The sequence below is a fragment of the Monopterus albus genome, unplaced genomic scaffold (assembly GCF_001952655.1).
Source record: "Monopterus albus unplaced genomic scaffold, M_albus_1.0 scaffold41.1, whole genome shotgun sequence".
Lineage (NCBI taxonomy): Eukaryota > Metazoa > Chordata > Actinopteri > Synbranchiformes > Synbranchidae > Monopterus > Monopterus albus.
Window position 1 is genome coordinate 4,557,059 of NW_018127921.1, and position 16,690 is coordinate 4,573,748.

Consider the following 16,690-nt stretch of genomic DNA (forward strand, 5'->3'; position numbering starts at 1 on the left):
TATATATATAGCTGGTAGTCACCTATTTATCCAGTAGTTTCAGGTAACATTTATGTAATTATTTCAACAGTTTATCCATTAAATAAATGTTTTAAACAAAATCAAATCTCAATTTTTATTTTGTCAAGTTAGTTGATCTACTCTACAATGCCTGGCTACTTTATAAGTGTCATTAGTTGGTGATCAGTGACTTAGAAGGCAGACATGTAATAATGTATAATAATGTATATGCAGGACTTACCTTTTTTTTAGCTATTACTTCTTGGTATTTTGTCTTGATTTACATTAATATGCACACAGGTGATGTCAAGAAACATAAAGAGCAAGAGCAGCATAACATACTACCCAGGATGAATCTGTGGACATTGTGATTGTGTGGCATGTGCTGTAACCAGTTGAGTACCAGGGCTCTCCCAGGACTTAACTCTTTATTGGCTTTCCTACAACACTTGACAAACAGAAAAAGCTGAATTGAAAACAAAACATCTCACACCATCATGATAGAGGGGTCAACAGTCGCTGACAGCTAAACTCTGACCACAGAAAACCCACTTAGATTTGGAAAGAGAACCAGGGTGAAGAAAAAATCCCAGAGGGAACAGTGTAAACCCCGGTGTCATTTGACATTTGTTATCCAGAAATGCAACTAACAATACAAAGTTACACAAGAACAAACTTACTTAATTCCTGGGTAACCAACATGACATGTCTTAAGTAGCAAAGTGCAAAAGTATGCCTTGCAAATGGTTTAGAGAAAGTCATTCTCAAATTGAGATATCAGAGCTTCCACTAGTAGTAAAACACAACAAAGCATCTGGCATGGCCTCAAACAGGGACTGTAAGGTGGAAATATTCTGGAGCACATAAAAAACATGACGAAGGATCCAAATGCCTGGCCAGGTCAAGTGCTGTGATGAGAAGGATGGAAAGTCAAGTGCACCAGTCCAGGGGCAGAATCAGAATCAGTACTCGCTGCATTTTAGAGATACAAATAAGAGGAGACATAAAGAGGAAATGTCAGAAACGAATTGCAAGAGGCAAAGAGAGAGAGTGACTCCAGTTCTGATTATATGATGAAGCATCCACTCGTACCGCAAACTTTCCCCTCCCATTTCCAGTTTTGACTTTATTTAAAATCTGCTGCAGTATCTTCAGTACCTAGCTTCAATGTTATAATCTCGTAAACATGGAGGTTACTGCTTGCGCAGAGGGTGCAATTTCTTTCATTCTAACTGATGCACAGATTCAACGCATTAAAGTTTGCTTTCTGCGAAACCAATAAAGTAAATAAACAACCAAAATGGGTAAATCATTATTGGGTGAAACCAGTTCCGGCACCTTTATTTCTCTGCCATTTGTTGTGAGGTAGGTAGCATACAGCTGCTTTACAAAGCCTTCAAAAAACCTGCTTGGACACAGCACTGATTTAAAGCTGTGAAAGTCAACGAAACAAAAAAGTTGGGTACCAAATAACCAGAGCAACATTTGGGCAAAGACTTATAAACAAAATGTGCAGAATTGACAGGAACAGTAGATTTGTATGATCATTTTCTGTGGGTTCATCACCATGAGAGACACATTTTTACATTAAACATAGTCATTTAATCCACTGGTAATATAAAAATACTGAAGTTTTAAAGCTATGTACTGGCTACAAGTGAATTACATCAGTGTAGCAACCGGGTGAGAAAGTTCTGAAGAAATCATTTCACAGACATGAAGCAGTTTACCAGCTTCTGTGAAATGATTTTGTCACTGCTGAGACTTTCACTGCATACTCCACACCACCCAATACTTTTAAGATGTTTAAATACAATGACAGCTCTGTAAATTTAAATTATTGAAAAAGAAATTTCTTCTTACACTTAGAGTACTTATTAAATTATGGGTTTCTACAACCTATCACTGCACTATTATGATGTAAAATAATTAAAGATATGCTCTTGGCACAGACCTCAAGCCTCTCACATGCTGTTAAACTCAAAGAGTCCTACTCAGTAATTGCTGCTCTCAGATTCCCACTTTCCACTGTTGGGAGTTTAATTGCTGCCATAGAGTATCCCTCCCTGGGGGCTCAGCTTTCTCCCTTCCTCTCCAAAACAGAAACAGTCTGGCAGCATGTACAGCTTATGTTTCACCACAGTTGGGTCTCCCGTGTCTCAGAACTGATTGTGTGTGTGTGTGTGTGTAGGTAGGTATGTGTTTAAGGAAACTACTGATCATACCAAGCCCTATAGCTCAAGTGTCTTTAGGCATAAAAGGGCTGTTATTATTATCGGCCAAAACTGGCCATGACCAGATTGGTTCAGTGTTGTCTGTGACTGCATGAGCAGACATGCCTTTCAGAGCCTGAAAACCCTTAGGGTGATGGTCACACCTACACACTGTTGCCAAAATACTCTCTGACTGTCCATTTCCTGTGGTTACAAATTATAATTGCAGTGTGCCAACATCAAATTCTGAGAAAAATTAGGTGAGTGTGCAATAGTGCATGTATAATGACAAACTGAAAAGGGAGATACAAATCTCATCACCAATTCTAAAGAACTTCTTTCATGGTCCTACACTAGACCTAATGATGACATAACATCAAGTGAGCAGATATGCTTGTGTCTGCAGTTCTGTGTTGTGCAGCCAAACACTCAAGGGCCAGGCAGAACTCTTTGTGCCTGCCTAGTGACAGCAGACTGAACCGTCTTGCTGGACACGGTGTAACAGTTTGTTTATGCCATGCTCAAATAAGAGGCTAAATTTAGACATGCAAGAATATTTCAAAATAAAAAGAGACATAGTTCTGATTTTTGGCCATAAATGACTTATCAGTATGGATGCATTCCTAATATTAATCCAACTAGAAAGTGGTAACTTACCAGGCAAAAGTACTTTAAGTAACATGGGCTCCTTCTAGACTGTAAACATAGCCTTTAGCTCGCGACAGCTTTTACATTATAACTAGATTTTCTACAAATAGAGAAATAAATTCCTATTTAAGACTGGTATAAATGAATTATATTAATATAGAGAGTATGTGGCCACAGCTCTCAGCATCCATGTGGTGAAGACAGAGAGAAAGGATGGAAGAAAAAGAAACAATGCTTTTGTAGCTCAATTAACTGTCTCATGTAACTTGACAGACTTTGTCTCACCCAATTTTAATAATTCATTTATCTTTTTGTTCAGTTATGTATACACACACACACACACACACACACACACATATATATATATATATGTGTGTGTGTACACATACATTTATCTGTCACCTGTATTAGATATGTAAAAATATAACAGGCTATGAAATTTTTTTTAAAAGAGAGGGAATAATAAGTTAGTTAAAACACTAGAGGCTACGGAAAATCCTCTTTAAAACGGGTCTGCTACATGGTATATCACCGAGAAAAGTCTTTAAGAGATAACATACAGTACTGTAGTTTAAGCCAATCTGCCCACATGCATTATTGACATGGTGAAGGCCCCTTTAAATCCTCTTCCACAAAGTCTACGCAGCTGCCCGCTCAAGGCCGGCGAGATGCAGCACAGTCATGAGTGATCACTGCCTGCTCATGGATGCTTACCCTGTCGCGGTATTAATTGTGGCGAAATTATATAAATAATAGATTTTTTTTACAAAGTCTACGCAGCTGCCCGCTCAAGGCCGGCGAGATGCAGCACAGTCATGAGTGATCACTGCCTGCTCATGGATGCTTACCCTGTCGCGGTATTAATTGTGGCGAAATTATATAAATAATAGAGTTTATTTATTTATATATACATACATACACACACACACACACACACATATGTATATGTAGTAAGACATTTGTGACTCGCCCCCTCTGTTTAGCTGCTTCAAGCTTGCACGAAGCTAATAGGAAGTATAATGAATTGGTCTTCAAAATAAGAGAGAGGCAAACCGTTTCGAATGGGGTTCATCGTAAGGACCTTTATTTTGAAGGTGATTACTGTTAGCCGTACCTGCCGTAACAGAAGCCAACTTGGCGACCGTGATTTCTCGCTTTTCTCTATGTACTCCTCAAACTAGCCTAAACTGGATGGCTCAAACGCATCAGTAATAGCAACATAACGGAAACAAACCCAAACAGTGACAGTGACAGAAACAGACAAAACTGTCTAAATGCAACCATAGATCAAGTCCATACATATTATTTAAAGGATAGTATGGCTTTTATTTATTATCAGCCCCTGCGCTGTCTGAATGACCGAGAGCAGACAGCCAATGACTAGGCCACAAAGTCATACACAGCAGCCGAATACTGTTCATATGTTTCATTTACACATAACGTTACACTGCAGGATCTCTTACCTCATCTTCACGCTCATTCTTGAAGCACAGACAAGCTGCTCGTTTCTTGAAGCCCTCGCAATCGTACGTCCTGGTCTGGTTCGGTTTGAGCTTCATCCTGATTTTTTTCTGCCTCCTTCAGATAGAACCGGCAAAAAGAGAGGGTGGTCCAACGAGTTAACAACAGAGCCGCCACATTGCTGCTGTTCTCTGCATCCGTGGTCCGAGATGGTCAGTCATATGAGGAGGAGGGACTGTTGGAGAAATTCCAAAGTAACCGTCAGACTCTCTTAGATTTATGTTTTACTCATAGAGTCAGTGCATCTGGAAGACAGGATATAGATGCAGGTCGAGGCGCCACACGCTGCCTGTGACCTCCAACCAGCTGTGTGTGCAGTGCACTCCCGCGGGCGGAGATCTTATGTAGAATGCAGCCTACACAGCACAACCCTCCTCTCCTCCTCTGGATCCATTTGCGCATGGCCGCTGATGACACAGTAATGAACAGGCAGACTGTGATTTTTTGCATATCCAGGCCACTCCTCTGGGGCGGGAATGAACTCATTGGTCTGACGAGATTCAGTGGGTAGGGCTGCAACTCAGGTCAAAATAGTCATAATAAACATAGGAGTAAATCGTGCTGATTCCAAGAAACTGGACCTTGTTGGGCGAACATTGTAAATGGAAAGGCTTACATTTACAAACTCCTGCTTTCATCATGCAGCTCTTCAGCTACAGTCTTGATGTTTGCAAGGTGTGTAAATTGTAAAATACATGAATGTAAGAGCAAACTATATCTTTTAAATAGACAATATAACAATAAATAGGTTTATCCTTACTGTGAGTTCTGAGTTTATTGTGACTAATATAAAGCACAACAAAAACCAGAGCACAGCCAGGAAGATGGAGATTTCTATTTTTGAAAATAAAGTCAAATAAAAGTCGTGTTTAAGGTTTTGCAATGAAAACATTTTTAAAAAGGGATGTTGATGTGGAAATGTGCACAGGATCACGTACTACACGTTCTTTGAGTAGTCACATCAAACCCATTGTGTTGGGAAATTAATCAGTGACTCCCATTTTTCACTGAATCACTCTCTGTTTGTGTGTGTGAAAGAAAAAGGGAAGAGGCCTGTACACAACCCTTTAAGCACATGTTCAAATCCATTTTGACAAAAATATTTATGAAACTGTGTTTTACATCAAGGTCAGAGGTCTGGTAGAGGGGGAGCTGTGACTGTGAATAAGCACCACTCCTGACAACTCCTCCTGACTAAATACATTACTGTAAAATCTATCTCAAATGCTATTTGGTGGCACTCCCTTGCTGTAGCTACATTAAAGTCATATAATGTCAGGTGAATGAATAATGCTGTCCCTTCCCTCAGTGACAACTCCACAGGTTGGGTTTTATAAACTGTAACTGCAGCGAAAGCAGCTGTAATGTAACTGATCAAATGATTAGTCACTGTTTCAGTAATCTGATTCATTAATGGCAAGTCACACAGTAGATAACAGAGTTTAATAGAACATCGTAGGGTGCCTGTGTTATGGTTTAGTCCCCCTCACCAGGAGGGTGAGGAGAACACAGGGACGAGAAGACAGGACTGGTGTAGCGCGCGTGCGCTGAGGCGTTAGCCGTCCGGTACCTACGGCTGGGGAATCACCGTCAGGTACACATGGCTAGGAAAGTACGCCAACAACGTGTGGCCCGGCTATACGTCCTCAACATATCCGTGTCTCACATAGTGTAAGTTAATGCCCCAGCGACGACGGAGCGTCTGCCAGAGGTTTAAATAAGGTAGGGAAGTCATTACAATAACGCACCTCAGCTGTGCGCGACAACTCACGAGTCACTAATTACAGAAAGCGACACAGCTGGGGCGCTGATCCCACAAAAAGGAGAGAGCAGGAGGGAGAAAGACAGAAGAGAGGCAGGTCGCGCCAAGTGGAGCTGACAGCCTGTGATGACATCAAATCTGCGTCCACGTGTTCCTTTGCCCCCAGGTCCACCTTTGACCTGCTGCATCCCGAGGATGATCCACATGTTGTAACTTTGATGACGTCAAAAGCCAAGTGACCTCCAGGAGACTGATCAATCAAAGAATGAGACTAATCAAAGTGGGTCAAAGAGTGAGACAATCCAAGTGTTTGTGAAGGTAAACAAGTATTGTTGCCAGTGATTCTTTATCTTATGTGATTACCTACAGTACTTTCAGGCTGTGGTAGACAACATATTGGGGGAGGGGGGGGCAGGTTTATGCATGTAACATCAATCCTTTGACTCTCAGTTAGTGTCTTAATGTGAAACTTATTCTGTCTGTTGTTGTGATGAACTCACTGGTGGTGTGATGGGACTATAGCTCAACCAAACTGGTAAACATAAACTGGTAAACATGTTTTAAATCCTGATTATTGTTCTATACACAACCCAGAAATTCCTCAGTGTTGATGAGAGAAATCACTGCAAGCACAAGTCATGTTGTCAGTTTAATCACAGTGGTCATCGTGTTACTGGAAGCCCCAAAGCATCATCATCTTGTTTTAGCTGGGTTATACTGGCATCATGTGGCTCTGACCATGATATGATTTATAGCATGATATTTGATGCATATTTCAAATGTTGTCAAAACATAGTAATTGTGTTACCTAAAATAAAATACCTAAATTAATGGTTTCCTCATGGAGTTCAATATAAAGACACAAAGAGATAAAAGAAAAAGTTTATGGTAAATATGTGGATGCCTAGGTAACTGTATATTCGGTGGATTAAAGGGTCATCTGAGTTCAAAAATGACTGAAAAAAATCTGATAATATAAGAAAGTCTGAACATTTTGGAGGATTACTACAGGATTAACAGTTTTAGAGAACTGTAGTTTATGAATAATATCTGAACTTGGGTGACTTGTTTAAAGAGTAATGTATTTACAAAAGTGTAATGTTGTTTGCATATAATGTGTGATATCTAGGTATCAACTCATGACTTCAGTTAAAAGATAGATGGAGGGCCAAAGGTGCCAGAAATGAATGTCTGCCACACTGAGCTAAAACTAAACAGAAATGCTCCCAGAAGAAATATATATATATATATATAATACATATGCTACAGTTACTCATTGTATTATGTAGACAGAGAATAGCAGTTACAGTATAGACATGCTGACATTCAGACTCACAATCATACATGGAACCTAATCTGCCTTCTCTTTTGCTTGTGATCCACTCAGTGTTTGCAGTCAACAGCGATTATACATATAAAATCCTGAGCTGATTAGCTCACCTATAAGTCTCTTCTTTGACCTTACCACCAAGTCTTCAGAAATAAGGCATGTCAGAGTATGGTTATTTGCCAGACAGGGATAATTTGAGCCACAAAGCTGAAATGCCTTCTAACACAAATTCTGATAAAGATAATGACAAGGAGACATCATTTATCTGCTCCTAAATTTAGTTCATGCATAATCATGCAGGTGCTGTCAGGCTAATTTTAGACTGGGCCATCTGTTATCCTGTAATGTCGTCATAATGAAACAGCAAATTCAAAGTAAAGCTTTAGTAAAGTCATCTTTTCCTGATATATACATTTGGTAAACAAAGATGGGGCAGTTGTTTGCAGGTACAGACGGTGACATGAATGTCTTCATGCATGGAGCTCATCCACTTACACAGTGAGCTCCTGAAAGCCAGCCAAGACCACTAAGATGTACTTGTATGTGAGCTGCTGTCACTTTTGAATATAGAGCCTGTAACACCTCTGCAATTGGATCTGTGCCCTGTAAAAAGATATTTCAACACCAAGGTAGAAAGAGAGAACTCAGAGAAACTGGCCCTTTCTGCTTGTCCTCAGCATGTGTTAGTTTCATCAAAACCTCATATTTTAAGTTTGTCAAATTTACACTGTTAGCCCGAAACAATTTACTTAAAGCTAATTGGTGGCCCTGACCCGGTGTCAGAGCTGTAGTAAATGCTAGAATAGGTAATGAGAAATTAATGTTAGCTACTATATAGTTAAGCTTAAATAACATCAGGGTTCTACTTTCTATTATGTTTATACTGTTGAACAATGAGTGGAAATCCTGCACTGGGTTCAGTGGGTAACCTGCCAAAATGATGTTTAATGAAGAAAAAAAAATTTACAGTAAGTAACTGGTACAAGCCCAGATAAAAATGAACTAAATGTGAATATTAGAACAAAGCGAAATATAAAAGAATTGAAAATAAAGGCACTTTTTTATCTAAACCAATATGATTTTATCAAGAGTAACTAGTTGCTATGATTTTTTGCATGTAACATAACCTTTCACCTCTCAGGTCATTATCAGTAACTTACTGATAGCAAAGAAGAGTCAGATTCAATATGTGGCCAGATCATTACTGCATAATGGGCTATCTTTGTGTGACTTTGCATTACATCAGCAACGAGAAGGAGCTGACTGAGTGAGTGAGCTTTGCCTCCAGTACATACATACAGTTTGGATTTTTTAAAATAGGTGACTGTAGCCTCTGTGTTTAATCAGTGTTACAGGTGGGCTGGGTCCAGATTTGATTTGAAGATAACTGTGACTCATTTACAGAGCTGATTGCTCCTCTATGTTCAACAGCTAGTCACTAATTTAGTTTGTCTGCCTTTTGATGCCATATAGGTGATGAAGAGAACATTTATTTGAGCTTTTTACTAAAAGATTTGGTTGTTGCTGGTGGGAACATTGCTGATGATAGCGATGAGAATAAATCTAGACAATACAGTTGCAACCTGCAAAATGAAAACACTGATTTAAAAGATGCTGAAATCCTCTGTAGAGCCGAGGAAAACTGCAGAACTGGCAATAATGTTCTGTGAGTTTGTTACCATCGGCAACACCTTACAACCTACACTTCATTTGATCCGCTGTTAATGTAAAGATAATGATTAGTTCAGCTTTAATTCACTCACACAGGGCTGTTGAGCGGTAGCATAAAGTCAATACTCGGTTGCATTTGTATGGCGGTCTAAAAAGACACGTGGCGTTTTCCAGTCAGTGCCCCATGAGATCACACTGGAAAACAACACACATCAACATCTCTTCTAACAGTTTATACAGCAGAATAAATACAGGTCTCAAGACTGCAGATACAAGAAAGACAGTAACTTGGCTGAAGGGCACAATGAGTGTTTGGTGGTGTATATTAAAGCCTGTCATTATGATAACTGAACATAAAATAGACTCAATGCAGGTAAACATCACTTAGAGATGAATTATAATCAGCGAGACAGGGATGGATAGGATGGGGTCATATATGTTTTTTGTAATCAGATTAATTTATTGTTAAACAAAACATTATAAATACATAAATAAGAAATACCTGTGTAACCTTGATGGTCTAAAAAGTTAGACTGAAACTTTAAATTGTTATGAATAATAAAGACTTTACTTTGTAATGCCAGCGTTAACTACTGCTTTCAAGACTTTTGAGGCTACTTGTGGCCAAATGTTTCACTCACAATGATGCCTCTGTCTCCTTGAGATGGAGCAAAAACTCAGACACTCTATAATCATGTGAAGATTAGGCAGTGACAGTGTGATTGCCAGAATGTGGGAAAGCTGTCTGAAAGTAAACCCCACAGTGAAGATGACACACAGGCTGAAAAAGATGTCATTCACCCAAACAGGTAGGTGAAAATATGATCATGGTGAGGTGTGTGGCCGTGACACAGGAAGGGGAAATCAACATATTTGAGGAGTGTGTGCCTTGCACAAGGCCAAATCAGTTGAAGATTCACCAGTTGATTGGGTGATGAGCTGTTATGAGTAAAAAAAAAAAAAAGACGAAAGAAACATTTATATAAATATCTTCCAAAACTGAGCTAACAGACATTTTTAAACTTTACAGGTGGGTAGAATGTGAAAGAAAACCCTCTTTAAGTGTCATAATCTGATATGAAATTATTGTCTGCATTTTTATGTCCTAAAATACTGTATACAGTATCTTAGGTGCTGTTACGGTTAGGTCCCTCACCAGGGGGCGAGAGGGTAAGAATGAGGATTCAATGTGCAAGCGCAGGTGCTAGCGAAGAAGCATCTTTATTGCAATCTACAAGCAAGTGATAAGTGGATAAAGTCAACGGATTAACGCATGGTCCAAACCAGGGCTGAGCAGTGAAGATGAAGACCAGGACTGGCAGGCAAGCATGTAGGCGAGTAGTAGGCACCAAGAAGACAGGTGGGTAGACAGGAGGGACACAGCAACCAGGAGGATAAGACGACCAGGTGGCAAGCTGGGTAGCACTCACCATTGGACACACAGGTAGCACTCGCCTTTAAACGTGCACTTTATGGTTGTTACTGTTACTGTTACAATGTACAATGTTCAGTATTCAATGATCCGGCCCTGCAGGAGTGTCTGCCAGAGCTTTAATTAAGTAGGGAAGAGTGATGTTAAGTGGAGATAAGCTGCAGCTGTGCACCACACCCAGTGAGCCAGTAATCAGGTGAAGAACGAGAGAGCAGGAAAGAGAAAAGAAAAGAGAGGCAGACCTGACAGGTGCATATGATTCTAAAATTCAAAAAAGGAAAAGACAAATTGCATATTAAAGATCTTCACAAAGAGGCAGGCTGTACAAAAACATAGTCCACACAGACTTATTGAAGGTGACAAAAATGTGTTGAAAAGGGAAAAAAATCCAAAAATAGAAAATGTTTTGCTCAAGAGACTATCATCAGTTCTGTTGACACAAAAGTGAAGCCAGGAAAAATCTAGGAAAACTTGCCCTGACCATTGTTTGGGCTAGCAAACAACCTGTCGGTGGATTTCAATAACATGTGGTCGGACAGGCCTTGTTTTGTGTGAAAGTGTAAATAAAGGCAGGGAATAAATCATCCACTTTCTTTACTGCCCTTACTGAATGTAAGTATGAACAAGCAGAGCTCAGAGCTATCGGCACCATCTCAGAATGTCTTTGGGCTGACATTCAACAGATTCATCTGTCACACACTGTACAGAATATTGTCTCTTAAATTTCTTCACTCTGCCTCCTGCTGGTCTTGATGAAGTAACTAAACACAACTTTGAAGATTTTGCCATATTTGAAATTATTTTACCTTCTCATAAAAGTGTGTTAACCTTGGATGTTTGTTGGCCTGCAGTGAATCATTTGCTAGTTACTGTAATTTACATGTCCTCGAGTTATTTTCACATTACCAGAGCTTTGACCAAAGTGCTTGTGCATTTCTATTAGAGTTTTTTCTTTTGTAATATTAGTTGGGTATTGTTTCATTTCAGATAAGGTGACCCAGCTCTGCTAAAACACTGTGAGAAACCCTGCACTTACATTAAAAATGAACTCTTATATACTACATAATCAGGGCTAGCCGTTGTAGTTTTAGCTACTCATAGTCAGACTTTGGAAGTATTATGCACTTTGACATAATTTTAAATGACCTTTCCTTATATCTAACAAATGTTCTTATAGAATAATGGTAACAGAACCCATGCAACCAAAATTTAGGATTATAAATTGAAAAGAGTATGTTCCCAAGATGTAGAACTACTAAACATGCATAAACACAGTATTGATACAATAAAACCCAACCCAATGCTCCCACACCCAAGATGACTAGCCTCTATTAAGAGGGTGCATTCAGCAATGACACTTGACGCCTTCCAACTTCAGAGATACAAAGCTTTGTTCATCTGACAGTTACAGCTGCACCACAGTGTGATGTGACCTCACACAATTATGCACACTGCAGCAAACTCTCCCATGTCTAGATGTTTTCTATACATCACAGAAACTGCCCACAATCTTTTCCTTATCCCTTCTCTGAGATGCAGTGCTGTTTATGAATAAGCTGTTATGTAAGAACAGTGACCTGAGTACAAGACAGAGGGAGCAGAAGGGGAGAGGGAGGGAGGGAAGGAGACAGGGGTAAAGGTGCAATTCAAGTGACAACATTGCACTGTGGGAAAAATTCCCAAATCACGACTTATTCTTGTTGTGGCTGTTTGCAGCTAAATAACAACTGCTGTGAATTAGGTTACATCAGGCTCTGTTATAAATATGTGTTGCATGCGCCAGTATAGTCCTGCTAAAGCTGGAGATTTACTAGTGTTTATTAAGATGTTGGAGATATAATCATCACAGAGACCTGATAATACACAGATTCTCTGGTTATCACCACATTTGTGCCACACAGTGTGACAGTGTGCTGAGGAAATAGGGTTTAGGTGCATGTGAAAATCTATTACTCACCACCTCACAGGGCAATACTTGAACTTTGTTCATGTAGTTTTGCAATTTAAGTCTACTGAAGCCTACATCTCTGACAACATTAGTTTTTCTTTATACTAAGGCTGATTAAAACCTGAGAGGGAATGTGTTGCTGATAAACTTCCCAAAATTAGCTGAAATAAAAAAACATACTCAATTTTGATAGATAGAAAATTTTTCTTTTAATAAATGAAGGGTTTAACCTTGATTTGTTCTGTTTTTGAGTATTGTGAATATTGAGCTGATTAATGTTTCGCAAATCATTTAAGCACAAATCAGTTTCTACACTAGTCCTGTTAAAGCCTGCTGTTACCTTTGATCCATCCCATCTTCCTTATCTCTGTCTGTTTGTGTAGATTCTGGGTTGGGTGTCCTCTCTGTGCAACATAAAATCCACAGTGCTACTGATCAGTTAGCCAGAATTTGTTTTTCATTTTAGTGATATTGGTTAAGCTTTATCAATTTTGATAAAGAGTTTATAGGTTAAGTCAGTTTTAAGGAACATGCACTCACACAGTCATGCTAGCTAAATTGCTAATGAAATGCTAACATGCTGATGTTTTGCTGTTGTTTACCATATTAATCATCTTAGTTTAGCATGTCAGCATGCTAATGTTTCCTAATTAACACTAAACATAATGTAGCCTATAGCTGAGGCTGGTAGGAAAGTCATTAGTTTGGCAGCTGGTATTTGGTCATAAACAAACGGACAAACTGAAAGTTTATGGAAGTCCACTGAGTAGTTTCTGAGATATTTCAGACATCTGACAATGCCACCCCTAAGAGCCACACTATCTTAAAAATACGCCAGATTTTCTGATTGTCAAATTTGAAAATTTGCTGGTTTTTCTAGTTCTCTGTGAATTTGGACTGTTGGACAGAAAAAAGGAATTGTGTCCTTGCTCGGGCCTCTGTTCGGACATTTATACACCAAATGTTTAACTGGCTGTTTAAAAAAAAAAAAAAGAATTGGCATATTAATCAATAATAGTTGTCAGCTAATTAATATTGCTGAGAGACAAATACCTAATAAGAAATTCAAAATTTTTCAAGTCATAAGTTCACCTTTTTTTTCACCTATCCTGCTCTACAGAGAGGTCAAATAATGTGGGTCAGCACCTCACATGACAAATACTTGATAAAATACAGGCATCTGTCCTATATTTCCACGTTACTGTGTCTACACATTTTTAAATAACTTTTAAATAAAATATCATTGGTTCAAGGTTTCATTCACAGATTAGCAATGTTATATTTCATAATTTGTCTTACACATGAGCGCAAGTAGCTGTAATGTGCTACAAATATTGAATGTCGCAACCCGGTGTACCAATACTCCATCAGTTTATAGTCTCTGTTAATCTACCGCCTCCTTGGAAACCCCCTCAAGTACAACTCGGTCAAGCAGACAAGACATATCTGTGCCTGTGTGCTAAAACCTTGCTATCATCCCCCCCCTGTTTGACAGGTTATTGATCAACACTGTCAGCACAAGGCTGGTGTGACTCCCTCTTATACAGTAAGGTGCAAAGTCATGAGTTTACTTTTGAGTCTGGGTGGGGGCCTTATAAAGAAAGTCAATGAAAGATGATGAAACACTGCTGGACGAGGCTACTACCATGCCTCTATGTGTGTGTCTTTTCAACATGTAATGAAACAAGCAAAACATCATTTTTTTTCTAGTATTTGATCACTGAACAAAACCGAAAAATAGTAGGATATCAGGCTTTTTTATTTGCACATGAACCTCAACGCCAACCACAGGGATCTGTTTGTTCAACACATACCTTCAGTTGAGATCTGTGAGGGAACAGAACCACGTTAGAAAACCTTCAAAATACCCTCATGCCCGACTTGTAGACTCCTATTCAAACCACACAAGATCACTGGAGGGAGGTGAGCTGAGAAACATAGATAGGCTCCTAAACTAGCCCAGGCTGATGTCTGAGTGTCTGTGCTGGAATGAAGGAGACGGATTACTGTGTTATTACTTTGAGTTAAGGTACAATCACTTTTACAGAACATGCTGTCATTTATGATATGCATATAAAAAACTGCTGCTCCTAACTAGGATAAGAATATTACGTGCACACACACACACAAACATGTCCTTTCATCTTTCTCCACAGTGGATGTAGAGAGACCAGGGAAATAGAAGAGTGGCCCAGAACAGCCTGTTCTCACAAAAGAGCAAAAGAAGAATCTCTGCCATTACTAAGGGGGATTCTGTGGACACATTTGTTCATAATACTAATTCATACTAATGACATTGTTTTCTCAGTCTCTATGCATTCCTGTCTTTAAGGGTAATATCATTTGCCCCACTGTAACGAACCTGTTTTGAAATTAATCTTGAATTTTGAGTGGACTCAAACTGCATCTCATGTGCCTAAAACCTCAAGCTCAACATGTGAAAACAATCTCACTACAAGGTCTATTTATAGTTCTTCGTTTTTTTTTATAGTTGCTCAAATTCCCATTTCTCCCCACTTATTTCTCGTTTTCAAAAAGTAGAAATGTGGACACTTGTGATTCCTACTCTACCTGCCCATGAAGATCATGTGATCAAATGCACCAAAATACAAAAAGACCTTGTGATGAGACTGTTTCCTCAACTACTATTTCTAAAGTTAAAAAATAAATTTCACTAAGAAACGTGCATTTTTCTTCATTTTTGCATTTACAACAAACTAAGCACTTCCCGTGTTAGTGTCCACTGCAGCTATCTTAACATCTGTGACAGAGTAAGTGTCCTTTACCTGAAATAATGAGACTCAAGTCAGTGCAGACGTGCTGTGGTCAAAAGGGGGAATTTCTTTTAGGGTTCCTGACTTTTTTGCTAGAGAGAGTAATAAGGATGGTTACATAATGCTGGGAGGAACAGGTGAAAGGGTTCTGACTGCAGTCCCCCTTTTAACTTCATCTGCAGTGGGAGAGAAAGGAGGGCAGGAGGGAAGAGAGAAGAGGAGAGGAGAAAAGGGGAAAGGAGAGAGGAAGATTTAAAAGAAGAGAAGCAGGAGTGGGAGATGAAGAACAGGCAAAGATGAGAAAAGGAAAGGGGAGAATGTGGAAGAAGACAGAGATGACAGTTTGGAGATAAGTTTGAAACTGAGAGAAGAAAGAAATATGAAAATAGGAAAAAGGGTAGATGAAGAGGAGGTCAAAAGACTGAGGGAAAGGAGGCAAGAAAGAAATGTAGGAAGTTATGAAGTTCCCTTCATAACTTCCTACATACAGAGAATGAAAGAAGTAGGGGAGCAACAGAAGTGGAAATGTAAAGAGAGAACAGAACAGAAACAAACATTCAGAACCAAATGAATCCAAACACATAGCCAATTCTCATAATATGCAGAGTGTTTCAACATGCTTTCCATCCAGAGAAAGGTACCATATCCCAGCACCACTAACCAACACAGGTGACAGATTTCGAGCAAGTGCCGATGCCAGTCATAAGAGGCCATTTGTTGTAACCTGTGCGTTCAGCATCAACAGCTTGTGATGAAAACGCCGTCAGCAGTCACAGCGAGAGATGATCTGCCTTGTTGGGAGAGCAGTGCTATGTTTAGCATGCAGCTCCATGTCATCTGTAGATAGTTGTAGCTCTGTATTGTCATATGCTTAAATGATAAATTACACTGCATTCAAGCCAGAAAAGTCATCTGTATCAACTTACCCTCACAATTATATTCAGCAGTGCGGCTGTTGTCATGCTGTTTGTAGCCAATATGTCACATGCAAGTGTTTTAGATAACATGACTGCTGTATACAGCTAGTCATTCCCAGCACTTAACAGGCTACTCTAACTTTAAGAGTAAAGTGGAAATTGAGGACAGTTTTCTTTTTGGTTGCCACAAAAAAGGAGAAGACAGATGTTACAAGTATTATTACAAATATTTTAAATTCTCAAGCAAAAAGCAAGTCATACACTGTATGTACAAAAAGGACATTTGAGTCTATGGCCATGCTAGCATTAGCATTTATTAGCTGATTATTAAAGAACATTAGACCTAAAACAGGTTTTGAATAAAACCAACAAATTATAGGAATGTAGAAAGAGCAAATGTAAACATTTTGTCTCAATCAAAGATTAAGGTTGCGATTAAGTTTTAAAACTGTTTATGCTGGAAATTATAAGATG

The 16,690-nt window shown here is 39.1% G+C and overlaps 1 protein-coding gene across 1 annotated transcript in view; it reads right to left on the reverse strand.

Moving 5' to 3' along the window:
- The window catches only part of nudt4b (nudix (nucleoside diphosphate linked moiety X)-type motif 4b), a 15,594-nt gene extending 10,805 nt beyond the window's left edge, over positions 1-4,789 (reverse strand). Inside the window, exon 1 of the mRNA XM_020599684.1 lies at positions 4,325-4,789. Coding sequence (XP_020455340.1) covers positions 4,325-4,420 — 96 coding nt within the window. The 5' untranslated portion in view covers positions 4,421-4,789. The remainder of the gene's footprint in view (positions 1-4,324) is intronic.
- Positions 4,790-16,690: the final 11,901 nt, after the last annotated feature.